Raw genomic sequence first — 17,560 nt, forward strand, 5'->3', positions numbered from 1 at the left:
AAGGTTAAGGATCGATCTGACTTGTCATCATCAATATACCGTCTTAGGTCTAAGAAGTCCAGGAACTGCACATTAAATGTAGGACCGTGTCTGCCCTTCATGCATTCTATTACCTACCGAGAGCGAGCCTATCGATCCGATTTTTTCACCATAGTTTAGGAAGCAATGGTTAGCAACTCTACTTGGAGTCTCTTGTCTATTTTATTGAAAGGCAGTAAGAATTCCACGGCCTTATATTTTCTTGTACAGGTTTGCGTTTACCAGGAGAAGGTCAATTTGTCTCCTTAAGTTGCATAAATCTTTCCGATTTCGTCATTCTGATGGGTCAAACGCAGGCTTTGGTTCTCCGTTCTAAAACTTTGCCCAACTAATTTATCGGTCTCTTCATTTTCAATGATGCTCGGATAACCTGGCACTCATATTAGGATCGTACATTAATCACCACATTATGTGTGTGTAGAGAAAAGGATATCATATTGGCTTTTCCTCGTTTTCTATGAATTTCTGTGGACTACTATCGAATTCCCATTTTCTACAGAAGGTATGACCGTCTTTTCGAGAGATAAGGTAGAGTAGTCCTCCACACAGGTAGTCACTCTCTTATCTAGTGGGTCCTTTCAATTGAGCCAAGCGGCCAATGCCATTTTTAACCGCCCTTCAAATTTCTAATACGTGTCTCAACCTCTCAAGATATGTATTATAGCTTTATTAATTAATAAAAATTAAAGAAAAAATTAAACTTACCAATTTGTTTATCCTTTCGACTCGTTCGTTTGGCTCCAAATCGGCATACAATCCTTTACTCGAACTCTTCGCTAAGCTCATCATATCCTCCGCCTTTGAATATTCAATTAAGGATTCCGTTATGCTAGCTATTTGCTCCTTTGTTAGATCCAACACGTCGTCTGGTATCATTTCTAATCTTTGCGTAACCGTCACAAAGGGGTTCGTGCTTTGATTAACAAGAGATTGTTTTCTAATTTCGCACGGAATCCAATTTAAGGTCATATTTTTTTTTTTTTTTGATTTTTCGATACATTTCGACAACGAGCGAACGAATCAACGAACGAGCAATAATCGAACGAATGAATAAGCCAAAAGAAAAAACAATTTTTGGATACAATTCAATGTAAGTAATTCGTTTACGTATAGAAAAGAATTCTTGAAAAGAAAGTTTAATTAGAATAACTGGAAAGCATGTGCGTGTTCTTATGTTGACGCTAAATAAAATGAATTCAAGCACGGAAATAAATTTTTGCGCAACTGTTAAAAAGCAGTTCAGTTACTTTATATTATGTGGAATAGAAAGCATGGCCTTTACCTGGGGGTGTGTTGTGGACTGGGTGGCAGGCTGCGACTGTTTTGACTCAGCGACGAGACTATCCCTGGAATAGCTAAGTTGTTGGCAGAATTAACTCGCTTCAGACCTTGTGCTAGGAGATCACTAAAGCTTTGTCGATGTCCTTCCAGTTTCGGTTGCACCTTTCAAAATATTTGTAAAATAATGGTCTTAATCGGAACGGAACTAGAAAGGTACCTCATCTCCATCTTCAGATTCTGCATCGTCACTGTGAGGCGCCTGGGTCACTCGGAACTCTGGCTGAGAAGTGGATATTGTGGATCCAGTACCTGAACCTGATGATGTATTGCTGGAACAATCAACAGGGCCACAGACGGTAGAATTTTGGCATTTTGTTATGCATTTTTTGTGACAGCACATCGAACAGTCTCGACACTGAACAGCGTCCTTTAGCCAAATCTTCTTTCCACAATAGTCGCATTGGGTGGTTCGGTGAAAGTGGGTTCGAATAAAATTATGCGATTTAGGACCGCTTGGCTCAGCACGATCTGATTCTTCGAGTTTGTCAGTTGAACTTCTGAAAAGGTGAAATTGTAGAGTTGTAACCATGTTATACCTTAAGATTGCAAGTATTTACGATATTTTTTGACATTTGATGTACCAGAAGGAGAGGACCTACTTACGTCGATAATATCTATAATAATATTCAGCAATTAGGAATCACTAGCTTACAGAAAAATCAGAAGCCATCATCAGCCTACCAGTGGAGAACGCACTCAAACTGTTAGCAGCAGGGAGAGTGAGAATAGGCTGGGTTATGTGTCGCCTTAGGGAACAGATGGCGTTAAAACGGTGTTTTAGATGCCTTGGCTTTGGTCACATTGCGAAGTCATGCACTAACCCAAATGACAGGTCAAAGCAATGCAGGAGATGTGGAGTGGAAGGCCATATCAGCAAGGACTGCGGAGCTGACCCAAATTGTCTACTGTGCAAAGGAAAGGAGGGTGTGGACCATCGGCACATTGCGGGCAGCAGCAGGTGCCCGGAATACAGGAGAGCCCTTAGCACAAATCGCAGATGAGGTTGATACAAATCAACCTCAACCACTGCGAGGCGGCGCAGGATCTACTCGCGCAAACCATCCGCGAGAAAAACATCGATGTGGCCATACTAAGTGAACCATACCGAAACCGCGGTGGTAGCGTTTGGGTCAAAGACCAAATGGGCCAAGCAGCGTTGTGGACTTGTGGAGAACAAGCCTTCCAGGAAATAATGGAGCACCCGGAGGAGGGCTCCATCAGAGCGAAGGTGAAGGGTATCCACATCTACAGCTGCTATGCTCCACCCAGCGCTACACTCGTCGAGTATGAGCGGATGCTTGCTGCTCTTGTTTTGGATGCAAGAGGACGTTAGCCGATCATAATAGGAGGCGATTTCAATGCGTGGGCGCTTGAATGGGGCAGCTGGATAACTAATGTCAGGGGACGTGTCCTCCTCGAAGCATTCGCGGAGCTGGACGTGGTACTGGCGAATGTTGGGTCTCCGTACATTTTCCGGGGAAGGGGCCTGGGGTCTATAGTGGACCTGACATACGTGAGTGCCACTTTAGCCAGTAGAATCGCTTGGCATGTCAGTGAGGACTATACTCACAGCGACCATCAGGCAATCTGCATAGAGATCAAGGGCGGATCGAGCTCGAAAAATAGATTTCGCAGAATGCCGGGTAGTACGCTTGGCTGGACAGTGAAAGCTTTCGAGGGGGACACGTTTTCCGCGGTGCTCAAATCCGACATATCCCTGAATGGTACGGCTGGAGAGAAAGCCACCCAGATCACTCGATGGGTGACGGAAGCATGCGATGCTACTATGCCCAGAAGGCGATTGCTCCCCAGTAGGCAACCCAACTACTGGTGGAACAACGAAATCGCAAGTTTGCGAGCCGCATGTTTTCGGGCAAGGGGGCTTTGCCAGAGGCTCAGGGGAAAACCCGGTGGCGACGGTCGCCTAAAGGAAGCCATTCGGAGAAGCAAAAAGAACTGCTTCAAACAGCTGTGCGACCATGCCGACATAAACCCTTGGGGCGAGGCTTACAGAGTGGTGATGAAAAGGCTGCGGAAATCACCCTAGGTGACCTGTCCGCGCCTCCTGAAACAGATTGTTACCACTCTGTTCCCTCACCACGAAAATAGGGGAAGGCAAATTTTTGTCCAGCTAAATGACGGCATAATACCGCCTGTAACTGTGGAGGAGCTGCGGGAAATATGTGGTATGTTCGGTGACAACAAGGCCCCAGGTTTGGATGACATCCCCAACCGAGCTTTGAAACTGGCAGTGAGGACTAGGCCCGAACTTTTTGCCAACACCTTCGAGGCGTGCTTAAAAGAAGGAATATTCCCTGCCCAGTGGAAAAAGCAAAAGTCTGTGTTGCTTCCGAAGCCTGGCAAGCCACCTGGAAACCCAGCGTCTTATCGTCCTATCTGCCTGTTGGATACAATGGGGAAGATGATGGAGAGAGTCATCTACAACAGACTCCTGCCCATCGTCGAAGCCAGTAATGGTTTGTCGGAACGCCAGTTTGGTTTCCGACGCGCCCACTCTACGGTGGACGCAATTGGCATGGTGGTAAACCTGGCAAAAGGTGCACTGATTTCTGGCGGTTGTTGTGCCGTGGTGGCGTTGGATGTCAAAAACGCATTCAACTCGGCCAACTGGAATAGAATTAAAGCGGCATTGGCTGACATAGGTGTCCCCGGATACTTATGGAATTTGATGGAAAACTACCTCTCAGAGAGGACTCTCTGGTATGGGACCGATGAGGGCCCCAAAGAGTACATTGTCACAGCCGGGGTACCACAAGGATCGGTACTTGGTCCTCTGTTGTGGAATATCATGGGGTGCTTGCTCTTCCCGTCCCAGAGGGGACTACGATTGTCGGCTTTGCTGATGACCTAGCTGTCGTTGTTGCAGCAAAACACGCAAAAGATGTGGAGGTTTACGCAACAGAAACAGTGAGAGCGGTAAAGTCCTGGCTAGAAAAGACCAGGCTGATCTTGGCGGACGCGACAACGGAAGCGGTCTTAATAACGAAACGCAGGAAAAATAACACTGTAAAAGTGGAGGTCGGTGGACATACGGTCGTATCAAAGCCGGCTATCAAATACCTGGGGGTAATAATTGACACCAAATTGAATTTTAGGGAACACCTAGAGTATGCATGCCAAAAGGCAGCCACTGCCACCACGGCACTTGCAAAAATGTTGCCAAATATTGGTGGGCCGAAACATTGACAGAGGTTGGTGCTAGCCGGAGTGGTGGGCTCCATCCTGCTCTACTCGTCGTCTGTGTGGGCAGAGGCGCTTGCAAACTCTCAGAGACGGAAGCAGGTGAACTCGGTTTACCGGCGGATGGCTTTGAGGGTTATGAGACATAATCTCTCCATGCAATTAGTAATTTAATTGTAGAATGCTGTATTATGCAAAGTATAGTGTTAACATTACCCTAGAGTAAGAGCAATGGTGCACCTTCAGACTAGTTTTCTAGCTAATCTGCACCTGGGGCGATATGAAGTTTTACGCAGTGTCTGCACGCTCACTGTTGGCATTCTAATTGGAAAGACCAAGGAACTCGCAAGAATCCTTCGGAAAAGGCGCTTTGGTGTCTGCGCACTGCAAGAAACCTGATGGTCTGGTGCCAAAAACTGCGACATAGAACGCGAACGCGGTAAAAATGGCTATAAATTTCTCTATTTTGGTAGCCCACACACTCAATACGGTGTTGGCATTGCCATCTCAGAGGGTGCCGCTGATGCCATTAAAGAAGTCGAACAATTTGATGATCGGGTGATGAAGCTCACCATTGTATCAGCTGATCGCACTATTCACAGACAGGTCGACCTGATTCCGAGAAAGATGCCTTCTGGCCACTTCTCGATGAAAAGACTTGTAACGTGCCTGCTGATGACTATATCATTATTGCGGGCGACCTTAATAGTCATGTGGGTGAAAAGGCAGATGGTAATAAGTGCCATGGGGGCAAAGGATTTGGATAGCGACTTTCCCTTAACAGAGGGTGACGAGCGTATAATCGATTTTGCAGACACCCATGACCTTGTATGGAAAAAGCGAAAAGAGTGAAATACCGCCGAGGCAGGATATGTACTTATTGGTTTTTAGGGGAAAGAGGTTAGGAAGAGCATTCGGATGGGAGATACTCAACTGAAAAGAAATAAGGAGGGTTGCTGCCTAAGTTAAGGGGAAATTGCAAAGAGACGGGGACAGAGGAAGATAGGAAGAGGATGTATTGCCCGAGAAAAGTTATTATAGAGTATGCTATGGCAACGAGCTTTCAAGCTAAAGTGAAGCCACCAAAAAAAATAACGATGAGCTGGGTAACTAACAAATTCGATGAAGAAATGTTCAAGGAGGTACTTCTAGATGACACATTATTATCGGGAAGCGCACAAGAAAAAGCTTTACAGGTCGCGGAAAAATTGCAGCAGGCATGCGATGCCTCTATGCCACGGCGAAGCGCTTTACGAAAACGAAATCCCAATTTCTGGTGGAATTCAGAAATTGAGGAATGTCGGAAAAACTGCCTCAGAGCTAGGAGATGCTCCCAGCGCAGGAGAAATCAACCTGAATTCGTTGAGCTACACATGCAATACAAGAACGCGAGGAAAAAATTGCAAGTAGCTATCACGAAGAGCAAATCCGAACATTTCAAGCGGATGTGTACCGAAGCTGATTCTGATCCATGGGGTGGCGCCTACAGGTCTGTAATGTCATCACTGAAAGGCAAGCGCTCCCCACCGATTACCTGTCCAAAATTACTACAAAACATAGTGGACGCTCTCTTCCCAGAGGATGTGAACTACACAAATCTGCCTCAAGTTCATGTAAACCCCGACGAAATTCCTGAAGTGGTAGAAGAGGAAATTTTTGATGCAGCAAGGAAGTTCGCTGAAAATAAGACTCCAGGGCCAGATGGAATCCCGAATATCGCCCTGAAAGTGGCAGCCAGGTCAGCACCAGGTATGTTTGCCAAAGTTTTTACGGCATGCCTTAGAGAAGGAGAATTCCCCGAGAAATGGAAGCTGCAAAAGTTGATACTTATTTCGAAGCCAGGTAAACCATTGGGAGACCCCTCCTCATATCGACCGATATGTTTGGTCAATACCATGGATAAACTATTTGAACGAGTATTATACAACAGGTTGCTCGCTGTTGCGGAAAAGGAAGGAGGCCTATCTGATAAGCAATTCGGGTTTCGTAAGGGGAGATCAACCATCGATGCAATCAACATGGTGACTGGCCTGGCACGCGCTGTAATACCAGATGACAAATGCTGCGCAGTGGTGACATTCGATGTAAAAAATGCATTCAACACTGCAAAGTGGACGAAAATCGTAGAGGCTCTTACCAAACTACAGGCTCCAAAGTACATTGTACGCATCGTTGTTGCATTTCTTCGTGGAAGAAGATTATATTGCGACTCGGACGATGGAGAGAAATTATTCCCAATGACGTGCGGCGTATCACAGGGGTCTGTCTTAGGTCCCTTGCTGTGGTTAATTATGTACAATGGAGTGCTGACGCTACGCCTTCCTAACGGCATGACAACTATTGGCTTTGCGGACGATATCGGGGTAACAATAGTGGCAAAACGTTTAGACGAGATCGAAATCTATGCAAATGAAGCGATATGGGAGATCAATTCCTGGTTGAAAAAGTCCGGTCTATCATTTGCTGAACATAAAACGGAACTAGTGCTAATTAGCAAAAGAAGGAAAGACACGATCGTGAAAATTAAAGTTGATGAAAAAACAATTTACTCCCAAGAGTCGCTTAAATATTTGGGAGTAATGATTGACAAAAGACTCAACTTTAAAAAACACATTGAGTGCGCTGCAACTAAAGCATCTTCCATCGCTGTAACGATCTCGAGGATACTACCGAACATTGGTGGACCAAGACAAAGTCGACGTCGTCTTATTTCAAGGGTAGTTAGTTCCGTGCTACTCTACGCAGCTCCAGTTTGGGCAACCGTTCTGGAAAACAAATCAAACTGCGGAAAACTAGGAATGGCGTATCGACTAAGTGCACTCCGGGTATGCAGTGCTTATCGAACCACATCAGGAGAAGCAGCATATGTACTGGCAGGGACAATCCCCATAGACATCTTGGCGGATGAAGGTCGGTGTCTCTACGACAAAATGTATGCAATCGGGGAGTCCATTGTACTTCGGCGGCAACTAGCACGGCGGGAATCCATCGCAAACTGGCAAAAGAGATGGAATGAGGCACAAACTGGCCGTTGGACCTATCGTATCATTCCACACATTCGAAGATGGATGGAAAGGAATCACGGGGAACTAAGCTACGAGCTAACACAGTTTTTAAGTGGATATGGAGGTTATCGGGCTTATCTTTATCGATTTGGACACGACGAGTCACCATGGTGCCCAAGATGTGGTAACGTGGCTGAGAATGCGGAGCATGTTGTATTTGAGTGCCCAAGGTTTACAGCATCCCGAACTAGGCTGGAGGCGATCGCAGACAGGCGCTTGACACCTGGAAATATAGCGGAGTTTATGTTGGAATCAACGGAGGCTTGGAATCAAGTGGTAATTGAGCTGAAAATGATTCATGAACAGCTAAGGCATGAAGAACTGCGAAGAAAGCAAGAAAGGGAGCGAACAATAATGCGCCGCAGTTAAGAACTGATCCAGCCCCAAGATGCAATGCTTATAGCAGTCCCGTGGGGAGAGTGGAAGAAGAAGGAGGTGGTTTTAGTGAGTAGAAATCTCACATAACTGTATGGCAGGAGCCAGCAGTAGGTTTTGAACCTTTCCACCTTCCAACGATAAAAAAAAAGAAGCTAAAGTGTATGGGATCTTGAGGGTGACAGCCTAGGTGATTGTCGGGCGGTTGAAAAGTAGGCGCATCGCAAGTTGCGCAGAGGACTTTGAGTAGTTCATTGATTACCTTTTTACTCGTCCAGGAAAGTAGAAACCGATTTTACCCTATTGCTAGATTCAATATGGTGGAACTAGTCTGGTTACCTAGCTACTATGGTGTAGAGGGAAATGCTTTAGCCTCCGCAATGCCGAAACCGGAACCAGTAATTGGAGTGTCAGTAGCGTTGGCTAATGCTAAAATTGCGAATAAGCTTTCCATTATGACAGCTGGCAAAGCTAAATTGTTCCTGCGAGAACCAAACAAACATACTGGAAAGTTTATCCTGTCAAAAACCAGGAGCACTTGCAGAAGAATTGATGGCATTTTGACTGACCGTAATTCACTAGCAGGGCAAACGTTCAGAAAAAGAATTTCACAAGATCATACATGTCCATCAGATATCAGATCTGCATTGCTGATGTGCTCTAGTTGCATTAACGAAAATCCTGCGATGCGAAGGCGGATGAGTTGAATACAATGGCGAAGAATCCATAAAGGAGCCTGGGAAATTCAAAAGGTGTGACTGGTTTGGCATGAATTACACGTGAGATCATAGGAATTTAAAGACATGACAAGGGAGCAGGTTGATGAGTGAAGATAGTAGCCAACTTAAAGGTCGACAGGGTTGCGTGCAGATTGAATTGACTTTTCAAAAGTTGAATTTAGTTTTCTTGTGCGCAGCATGGAATAAGGGACGACCGATTTTAGCAGCGAATTGAAAAGCAGGACCGGAATGGAATGACGTAAGAAAGACTATGTAAAAATTGAGTAAAGCAACGCTTAGGGGATACGGTGGAAAGTGCAGTTTTAATGATTCCTGGTGAGGTTTAACTAAAAGCGACATAGAACACTTTTGTCACTTTTTAGTTTAACTTCCCACCAAGATGCATAAAACAAGAGAATGAGGCAGGAAAAGGTCAGGTGAACATTGGATACCACGAACAATAAAAGGAAGAGGTGGGAAATCGCACAAATGAGAGAGGCTAACATAGGGGAATGTAGACAGAATATACTACCTGTATAAATAAAAGGACTCCAATTGTGTAGATAAATACAATAATCGTCTATGAACGAGAAGAAGAGAAACGACATCAATCGTTTATGAAAGAGGTTCAGTATAGAAGCGAGATCAGCCTAAAACTGTATGTCCATTCTGATCCTGCGAAAGACAGAGCGCAAAATTCAAAATTTGTCATCAAGCCAGATTTTAGAAATGCAGATGAAGTGGTATTGGAAAACCAGGGACATAGAGTGAAGTCAATAGTTTGATTTTTGGACCTGTCACATTCTGGTAAGAATTAGTGAAAGATGGAGAATGTAGGTCTGCGAGGTACCTGGATTGCGCGAAAATTTGTCTACAGATTGTTTATTTGGTAACCTGTAATAAAAGCCCCTGTATACCCAAAAGGAAGGTTGGTCCACAGCGTCATGGGAATAAGTCACGATAGTGGGCTATTTGGAGTGCGCTGAGCACATGACGCCGTCGACATGTGAACAATGGTCATTCTCCTACAATCTCGTTCTCTTTTCCCTAGATGTGCACGATGGTTCTGGAAAATTGTGAGATGAAGTATAGTTGCCGAGCTTATGTAGGTAACGTTTTGTCCAACTCTTGGAAGGGAGCGTGAATAAAGGGCTTCTGTACTCACTTCCTTGTTTTTAAGCAAGTGGGAAGAATTTCAAGAAGTTCGTGGTTATACTCGTAGTTTGCTACAATTTGCCTTGATTCGATATGAGAGCGACAGGTGCCTTGGGATAAATATGACTTGTTATCGTTTATGAAGCCAATTGCTTTCTGCAATGCCCGAGTTTCTTGCGTACAATTTGTTGTTCTTCCTTGGGCTTCTTAGATATTCATCGAGCAGTGCTTGTTTCTAGCCAGCGTTTCTAATACATGAGCGATAGTAGTTTATCTTGCTTAGGAATCGTTTGACTCTTGATTTCCGGCGCCATTTATTCGGAAATGACCCCAATTCTTTGGAGACTTGGTCTATGCCCTGTCTCATTTACAATGTAGTTTCGGAAAGTCATCTCGGATTTAATGGTTGCGCATTTGGTAGGGATAGGTAGCCAAACCATTTTGTTGGAGCCTTTCAAATAGCGAGTGGAAACGTTGGTTGTGGTCATTTTCTGCCCGTTGCATTACCAGAAAGTAATTTGGAAACAAAAAGGCAAATCAAGATCATGACAAGTTGCTTCCATGAGTTTTTTTTTTGTCGCCTTCAGAGAGGCCAGTTAGAATCATTCTAAATTTAAACAAGCTAAAAGGCGTCTTGCGTTTTTTGATATTTCCTATTTTTCCATTACATGACGAAAAGATGCTGGGATTTTTTCATCGAACTTGGAAATAACCTCTGGGCTGAGGGTGCTTGATACTGGTGTGGTACTGCACAGGCATTACCCTTGTGTGTGTGTGTGTGGGGAGGGGGGGGGGGGAGAGAAGCTATAGTCTTTAAGCACATAGACCGTGGGTGCCGTCTAACGGAATATCCTGAATTCGTTTCTGTATCGGAGTGTTTCCGTTAATGGATGTGAACCGGAGCACATCAGATAGGAAATGCTCCGTGGTTTTCGCGGACACGGATCATCTGGAATAATTTCTATTCTGAATATATGTCCTGCCTGCATTTTGACAGGATAAACTTTGCGCATTTTTGGTTCTGACAGGAAAAGTTTGGTGTGTCCAGCAGTATTAACGCTCTTCCAACTGTCATTAAGGGAAGGGTGTTCCCAGTTTATGAAGACAGCCTTAGCCAATACTACTGAAATTCCAATTGCTGGTTCCGGGTCCGGCTTGGGGGGGACTGAATCTACTTTTGTCAAGGCATTCGAGATTTATTTTCCTCTACACCACAGTGACCAGGTACCCAGGGTAAGTCCACCGCATTGAATCTATTTTATATTTCTCCTTTTTAAGGTGACCAAAGGACTAATCAATGCTCTCAATGCAGCCTGGATATCACTGCAAATTACAATGCGGATGCCCTTCAACCGCTCGTCAATTACCCAGTTTGCCGCCCGACCGTATTCTCTGTCACCTCCCCCCCTCCCTAGTTTGCCCTACGTTTCAGGGTAACTTCATGTCTTCTATCAAATAGTGTTTGGGGACCCTAGAATCACAAGGCATTGTAAGAACTGGATTCAGTTCTGCCAGTAACTCTTGCAATGTTCTGCGCCATCAAGTCCGTTGTTTCCCCATCGATCTAAGCGAATTAGTCTATGAGCTGCTCTCATTGTAGTGCATTGAATAAATATATCCAGTGGTTGCAAATTGAGTAATGGATTTAAAACTGCGCGGCATGTCGTGTTCATGGAACTGGTAATACCCAGAAACACAGTTCAGTTGCAACGCGGCTAGTTTACGGTGAACACTTTCTTGTCTCACTTTAACCCACCACACTACGGGTGCATAAGCGAGCAACAGCCTTATGATAGCTGCGAATATCGGCATTACCGCATGAGGCCTGAGTCCCCATGACGAGGCAAAGGTCCGTCTGCACAGCCTACAAGTTGGGGGAGCATGTTTCAACTTTTCCTCTACATGTTTGTTCCAAAGAAGCTCTTTGTCTAAAGTGACTCCCAGATATGTCAAGTTGTAAACCGATGACATGCTGTATATTTCTACACACCGGTCCGATATCCCGACCGATAGCAAGCCACGTTATCAGCACAAGCTTCAGTGTGTATTGGAAATATGGCATTTCGCATAGTAGTGAGTCGACCAGCATACTCCACAGAAATGACGATAGCACACTTCCTTGAGGACAGCCTTTCGTTGCTTCTGCTGTTAGGTAATGATCTACATGCACACATAATACAGCAATCTCTGCGTTATAGTATAGTATAAATCCACTTAATTCAAGTATCAACACCATGCGTTCTGGCCGCATCACAAAGTTTTTGGAAAGGCGCACAATGAAACGCCCCTTCATGTCCACGAACACTGATATCGCGTACTCACCCTCCAGAGTTTCTTCCGCTATCCTTGAAACCAAAGAATGGAGAACACACTCACAGGATTTTTTTCGCTGGTAAGCGTGTTGGTTTTCATTTAGTGGGTGCGACCTAAGCGCCTTTCCACGAATGTCACGCTCAAGCAGTCTCTCCAAACCGCTCCAAGAATGATATCAAGCTCTTTGAATTAGAATAGTCATCTTCCCCAGGCTTCGCAATGAAGACTACCTTAATCCACTGCCAAGAGAAAAATTACATTACCCTTTCTGTAGTCTGCGAAACTAACAGTGTGGAATAGATTAGGTCTCTGCTTCTTAGAGAGTCTGAGAATGCCTTGATCGAACCTAGCTGGAGTCTCGAGTTTGATCTTCCTAGTTTGTCCCAAACTACTTTATGAGGAATGTGAGGGTTCGTCTTCGGCCAGGTTTCCCATCCATTGGTGTAAATGCTAAACCTGCACCCAGGATGAACCAGTAATGCTGTGCTACTTACGGAGGGGCTTTGATGCAGTATCTGAACTAATTCGTGTTCAAACGGAACCGTAAGATTATGCATACATGGCAGGCATTCGTGTCAAACTCCTAGGCCATTGAGACCCATACTGTTAACGAGCCCCATGATAATGTTACAACATTCTGCCTGTTCGTGTAAGAGTACATATATATTTCTTAATCAAGAACTCACCTCATTGATTTGCTCCTTTTTGGTACCGTCTCACTTGGGTTAACCATCACAGTTGGATTCCCATTCCATACGAATGAAAGTAAAATATCGCCATAGCATAAAGTGGGGTCGAAACCAGATTGTGCCGAGAGGATGTGATTTTGCCTGTAAAGGAATTTCTCACTGTTTTTCCAGGAAAGAAATAGTTTTCTCTGAATCAACTTACAAATCCGGAGTCGTTGGTGGGGTGAATGAATATGACTTGACGTAATGTCCTAAGCTAGTCTCACTGCATTCTGCTATGATATTCCGAACAGGTATATTCACATAACCCAGAAGCTCGTTGAAATCCTTGGATCTTCCATAGACACACAAGTTAATATAGTTTGAGGTCTCACTCAAATTGAACGTGCATAAATCTCCGACTTTCACATAGCTCCCGACTGGGAAGTCGATTGTGGAATGTTGTTGTATTACTTCTATTTCGTTGGGTACTTCGTTCGGTGTTTGATTAGTTTTGCGATTCCCTGCAGCGCTTTGACGACTGAGCGATCCTTGCTCGTCAGGTGCCGCACTTTCACTATTTTCTCGGCTCAAACTTACTGAGGATGATTTTATGTTTCCTTTTGACTTGCGTGGTGAGTTGGTTGGCGTATTGGCTACGCTGGATTCACTAGAGGTTCCACCGCGATCTGTGGAGTTTTTTCGGGTTTGCTTCGTTCCGATAAGTTGCACTGATTCCGTTGATCGTGAGAAACTCACATTTGAATTACCCAAGTCTTCATATGCTTCGTTGTCTTCATATATAGCGTCATTTTTTATGACCCCTGAAAGGACGCGTTCGATTCTGAGAGTTAGGACGGGTCTGTTGAGACTTTTTACAATTTTTGCTACTTGATTGATATTGTTCACGCGCTTCCCTTCGATGGAAATCAGGACGTCTCCTCTTCTCAGTCCTGCTTTTAGAGCCGGGGTATTTGGCAAAACGGCCTCAATCGAAACGATGTTATCGGCCTGCTTGAAAACAATTCCAATCTGTTGGTTCTTAGCCTTGTGGATTTCTTTGTCGGTTGATATGATAACGTTTTTGTCGTCTCGTTGTCTGGCTTCAACCCATGGCAATGAGGATAGCGTTAAGGTGCAATAAAGGAGTTCAGTGTTTGATGGAATCATAAGACGCGACAGTTGAGAAACGTTCACCTCTAGTTTTCCATTGGGAATAAACTCACAATCAACATCGTCCTCTGTCTTATGGAAAAATGGTTTATAGCGCAATTTGTAGTTTGGAAGGGTATGTTTTCGACGAACAGCTTTACGAATTTGATTCATAATTAGGTTTGTAACATTCGATTGCATTTGCCTGCCCTGAAATTGAGATTCGATTCCAAGCTCCAATTGTGGATCTCCCAAGAAACTTAGTGACCAGTGCGTGTAGGGTTTGCGAGTAAACTGTAGACGAGCAAGGCCCGATAGATACTTCACTGAAATAAAATTTTCATTGGAAGTAATTTATGAAACGGAAGGACGGGAAATGATTTTTGTACCTTTTAGTGTTAGTGAACCTTTTTTACCGAGCACCATGTCTGCATCGATGGATAGTCGAAAATTGCCGCGATATTGTAAATCTAAAAGTAGATCTAAATTTTCAATATGACCTTCTGTGTCATGTAGATCAGCGTTGTGAACTCGAAGGTTTTTTATTTCAGGAAATTGACCTCCCAAATCTAAATCACGAATCTGTAATGGAGAAGGTACTACTGATGTAAAATTACTGAATAATATTATATTTTAGATGAGGAGAAGATTTGAATTTCTATTACCGGTTGATTTGATCCCTCAGGATTGTACCAGGCATTTCGCAAATACTGGTCAATCAGCTTTAGAAACAGTTTAAGAATTCAACTCGAATTTATTGCTGTGATACTGTTAAGATAAAGGTAGTTTGGAGATAACTCAAAAATTTAATAGATAAACTTATCTAGATAGCAGGCAGCAAGAAAAGTTTCATTGTTTTAGGACTTATGGCTATAAATTGTTGTACTATACTAACCATATTGGCCCCTTCCTAGATTTAGGTCTGACATTTAGAACAAGTTGGTGTTGTTAACAAGGGAAATCAGAATAGAGCCCTTAAACTGGTAAAAATAATGATATAAATACCTGCTGCGATTGAATACAAATATCATCGTTTATTACAGGATGAAATGGAGGCATCCGATTTCAAAAAGAAGAAGAAAAAATCTTGACTGACGGTTTCGTCCAGGGTAGAGGCAACTTGTCAGATGCTGCCTCATCTTTGCCTTGGGAGCAGCGTGACCGCAAGTCAAGATTTTTTCTCCTTCTTTTTGAACTTGGGTGTTTAACCTAAAAAGAAGAATCCCTGGACCACAAGAGAGGAAGTAAGCTGCTTCCCAAGTGGTCCGGTCCGTCATCAAATGGATGCGGACTCAGCACTCCCAGCATTCTCAACAAAAAAATTCACTTCGGCGTGGTCTAGGTTTGAACTTGGGAAGAATTTCACTTAACAATAATAATAATCCACACTCATGTCGTGTTTGCGATTTTATATAATGAAGCGATTACCATCTGTCTCCACTTGCGGTCATGCTGTTCCCAGGGCAGAGGTGAGGCAGCGTTTGATGAGTTGCCTCTGCCCTGCACGAAATCGTCAGTCAAGATTTTTTCTTCTTCTTTTTTTAGCTAGGGTCTTTCGGTCAAAAATACCTTGAACCTGCTCCTTGAAAATGAGAGCTATGGGCATTGCCGCATGGACGTAAGAAAGCGGGAGATTTCGGCGTAGAGTTGGAATAAGCTGGTAAACCCTATGAGATCCACACTGAACGAAGCCGACTTTTCAGTTAGTGCCGGTTTTTCATCATATATAACGGTGAAATTATGATTAAAACATAAATATTGGTCAAATTACCTTAAAGCATGACGAAGCCTCTTTTTTCTACTGGCAGCAAGGCTAGTAAACTTATAAACCTATAAGGGCAGGTTTGACATATCCTACCTGAGATGGAGTGATTGCGTAGGCCAGGACAGCTTTTAGGGATATCGAATTGGTGGAATTCGGCGCAATACTGGTACGTCTGGAGTTACTTCTTAAGGAAGGCCTAGACTGCATGGAGTGAATATATGAGACTTTTAAGAAATTCGGAATTCTTTGGATCATACTATGGGGAACGAAAGACAAAAGAGAGTTTAATGCTATGTATAGCCTTTAGACATGATGAGTCGCTCAAGCTACGCTCTCCTAGTAATTTTACAGTTTTCAGATTTGAGCCAGTTTAGACTACTCTCTTTGAAGTATGTCATTCAGAGTAATTGAACTGGGCGGGAGAGAATTAGAGGTTTCTTCAAAGTGTTCAAATAGGAAAGTGTTGCTATCGCCACATCTATGACTGTGAAATCTGTTGATCGAAATTTAGGAACCGTGTCTAGAAATATACAAGGCGGCGTTGGTTTGTCTGACAGTTTGTGCCTCATACAGGGGTTTTAAGTAAATCCAAGTAAAACCACGATGGTATTATTTACAAAACGAGGAAAATGAGCAGTCTTTTCCTTTGAAGGATAAGGGAAATGCTCCTTGAACTTTGCGAAGAATAGCTGGGAGTTACTTCGGATAAGAAACGTCAGGTATAGGCAAAGATGAAACGAACTCTTGCAGCCTGTGGACTATGCAGGCTAACCATTGCCCCGACATGAGTTGAACCGCATATGCATTCGTAGTTTAGTGAGTTAATTTGCAGCTTTAGATGTAATGTTTAATTCGATGCCTTTGGATTCATATGTATATTCACAGTGCTGCTATGAGAAAGAGAGGACGTAATTGGCGTAGAGCATTGGCGAAGATATTGGAAGAACTGAATCCAAAAACAAAACCTAGAACTAGGATAAAAACGAAAAGTGAGTTATTTTTGTTGCAATATATCATACAACGTTCTATTAAGGTGAAGCAACCCACTTGGATAGCTAGAATCACCTCAAAAACTGTTCGGATGAATTCGTTTGAATTCTATAACTAAATTCAATTTGATGCAACTACTCTGGGTACCTGGACACAGTGGAGTATGTAGAAATGAGTTTTCTCATGCCCCAGCCAAAGAGGGTTAAATTTAACAGTGTATCCTTTGGCCATTGAAGGTGTATTATGTAGACGAAAGTAACATTCTCTGGATCACAGGGGGATAATGGAAGGGTTATGCCGACAATAACTGAATTTTTTTATGATTCCCGAAACAGAGTTTATTGTCTTTTTTTAGATTCATGTACATCTTATTTTCGCACATAAATTCTTCGGTATAAATTTATCAGGGCAGATAATCTTGTCCTCGGGAGCTTATGAAGTTTGGCCGCTTTGCTATATCTATATGTCCTTTGTGTATCCTTGACGTGAGTTCTAAGGAAGGTACTATTATATTTCCTGCTACCTTGATGTGCAACATCCAATATGATATTCAGTATCTCTTTGCAAATCCCATTCTAAATTTTTATCTGGCGGAGGTACTTTGTGATGAAGTAGCCACTTGCAGGATACCTTCCTTTCATCGGAAAATCTTGTTTCCACTTGAAAGGAATTTGTTCTTGCATTGATTGGTATGAACGCTTTGATATTGTTCGCGAAATTGTTATGAACGACAAAAGTTATATTGCTTTTCAGGTACTTATGTTTTACAGATTTACA

The 17,560-nt window shown here is 43.5% G+C and overlaps 1 protein-coding gene and 1 long non-coding RNA gene across 6 annotated transcripts in view; one reads left to right on the forward strand and one right to left on the reverse strand.

Moving 5' to 3' along the window:
* The window catches only part of LOC119653700, a 132,435-nt gene that overhangs the window by 73,192 nt on the left and 41,683 nt on the right, over nt 1-17,560 (forward strand). The window lies entirely within an intron of this gene.
* LOC119653696 (PDZ domain-containing protein 8) overlaps nt 1-17,560 on the reverse strand; it is a 37,130-nt gene that overhangs the window by 6,913 nt on the left and 12,657 nt on the right. For 2 of the 5 annotated variants that reach the window (XR_005249739.1, XM_038058569.1), the window contains exons 3-8: nt 14,418-14,610; nt 13,100-14,354; nt 12,895-13,038; nt 1,538-1,877; nt 1,322-1,482; nt 745-976 (exon numbers count right to left, since the gene is read on the reverse strand). Coding sequence is in view for 3 of the 5 variants with exons in the window: in XM_038058569.1 (XP_037914497.1) it covers nt 745-976; nt 1,322-1,482; nt 1,538-1,877; nt 12,895-13,038; nt 13,100-14,354; nt 14,418-14,610 (2,325 nt within the window). In the remaining 2 variants the exon portion in view is untranslated. Of the gene's footprint in view, nt 1-744; nt 977-1,012; nt 1,264-1,321; nt 1,483-1,537; nt 1,878-12,894; nt 13,039-13,099; nt 14,355-14,417; nt 14,611-17,560 lie in introns of those variants that run through there. The other 3 variants (XR_005249740.1, XM_038058570.1, XM_038058571.1) reach the window with 3 other exon arrangements.

This window comes from Hermetia illucens, chromosome 4, assembly GCF_905115235.1.
Source record: "Hermetia illucens chromosome 4, iHerIll2.2.curated.20191125, whole genome shotgun sequence".
Taxonomy (NCBI): Eukaryota; Metazoa; Arthropoda; class Insecta; order Diptera; family Stratiomyidae; genus Hermetia; species Hermetia illucens.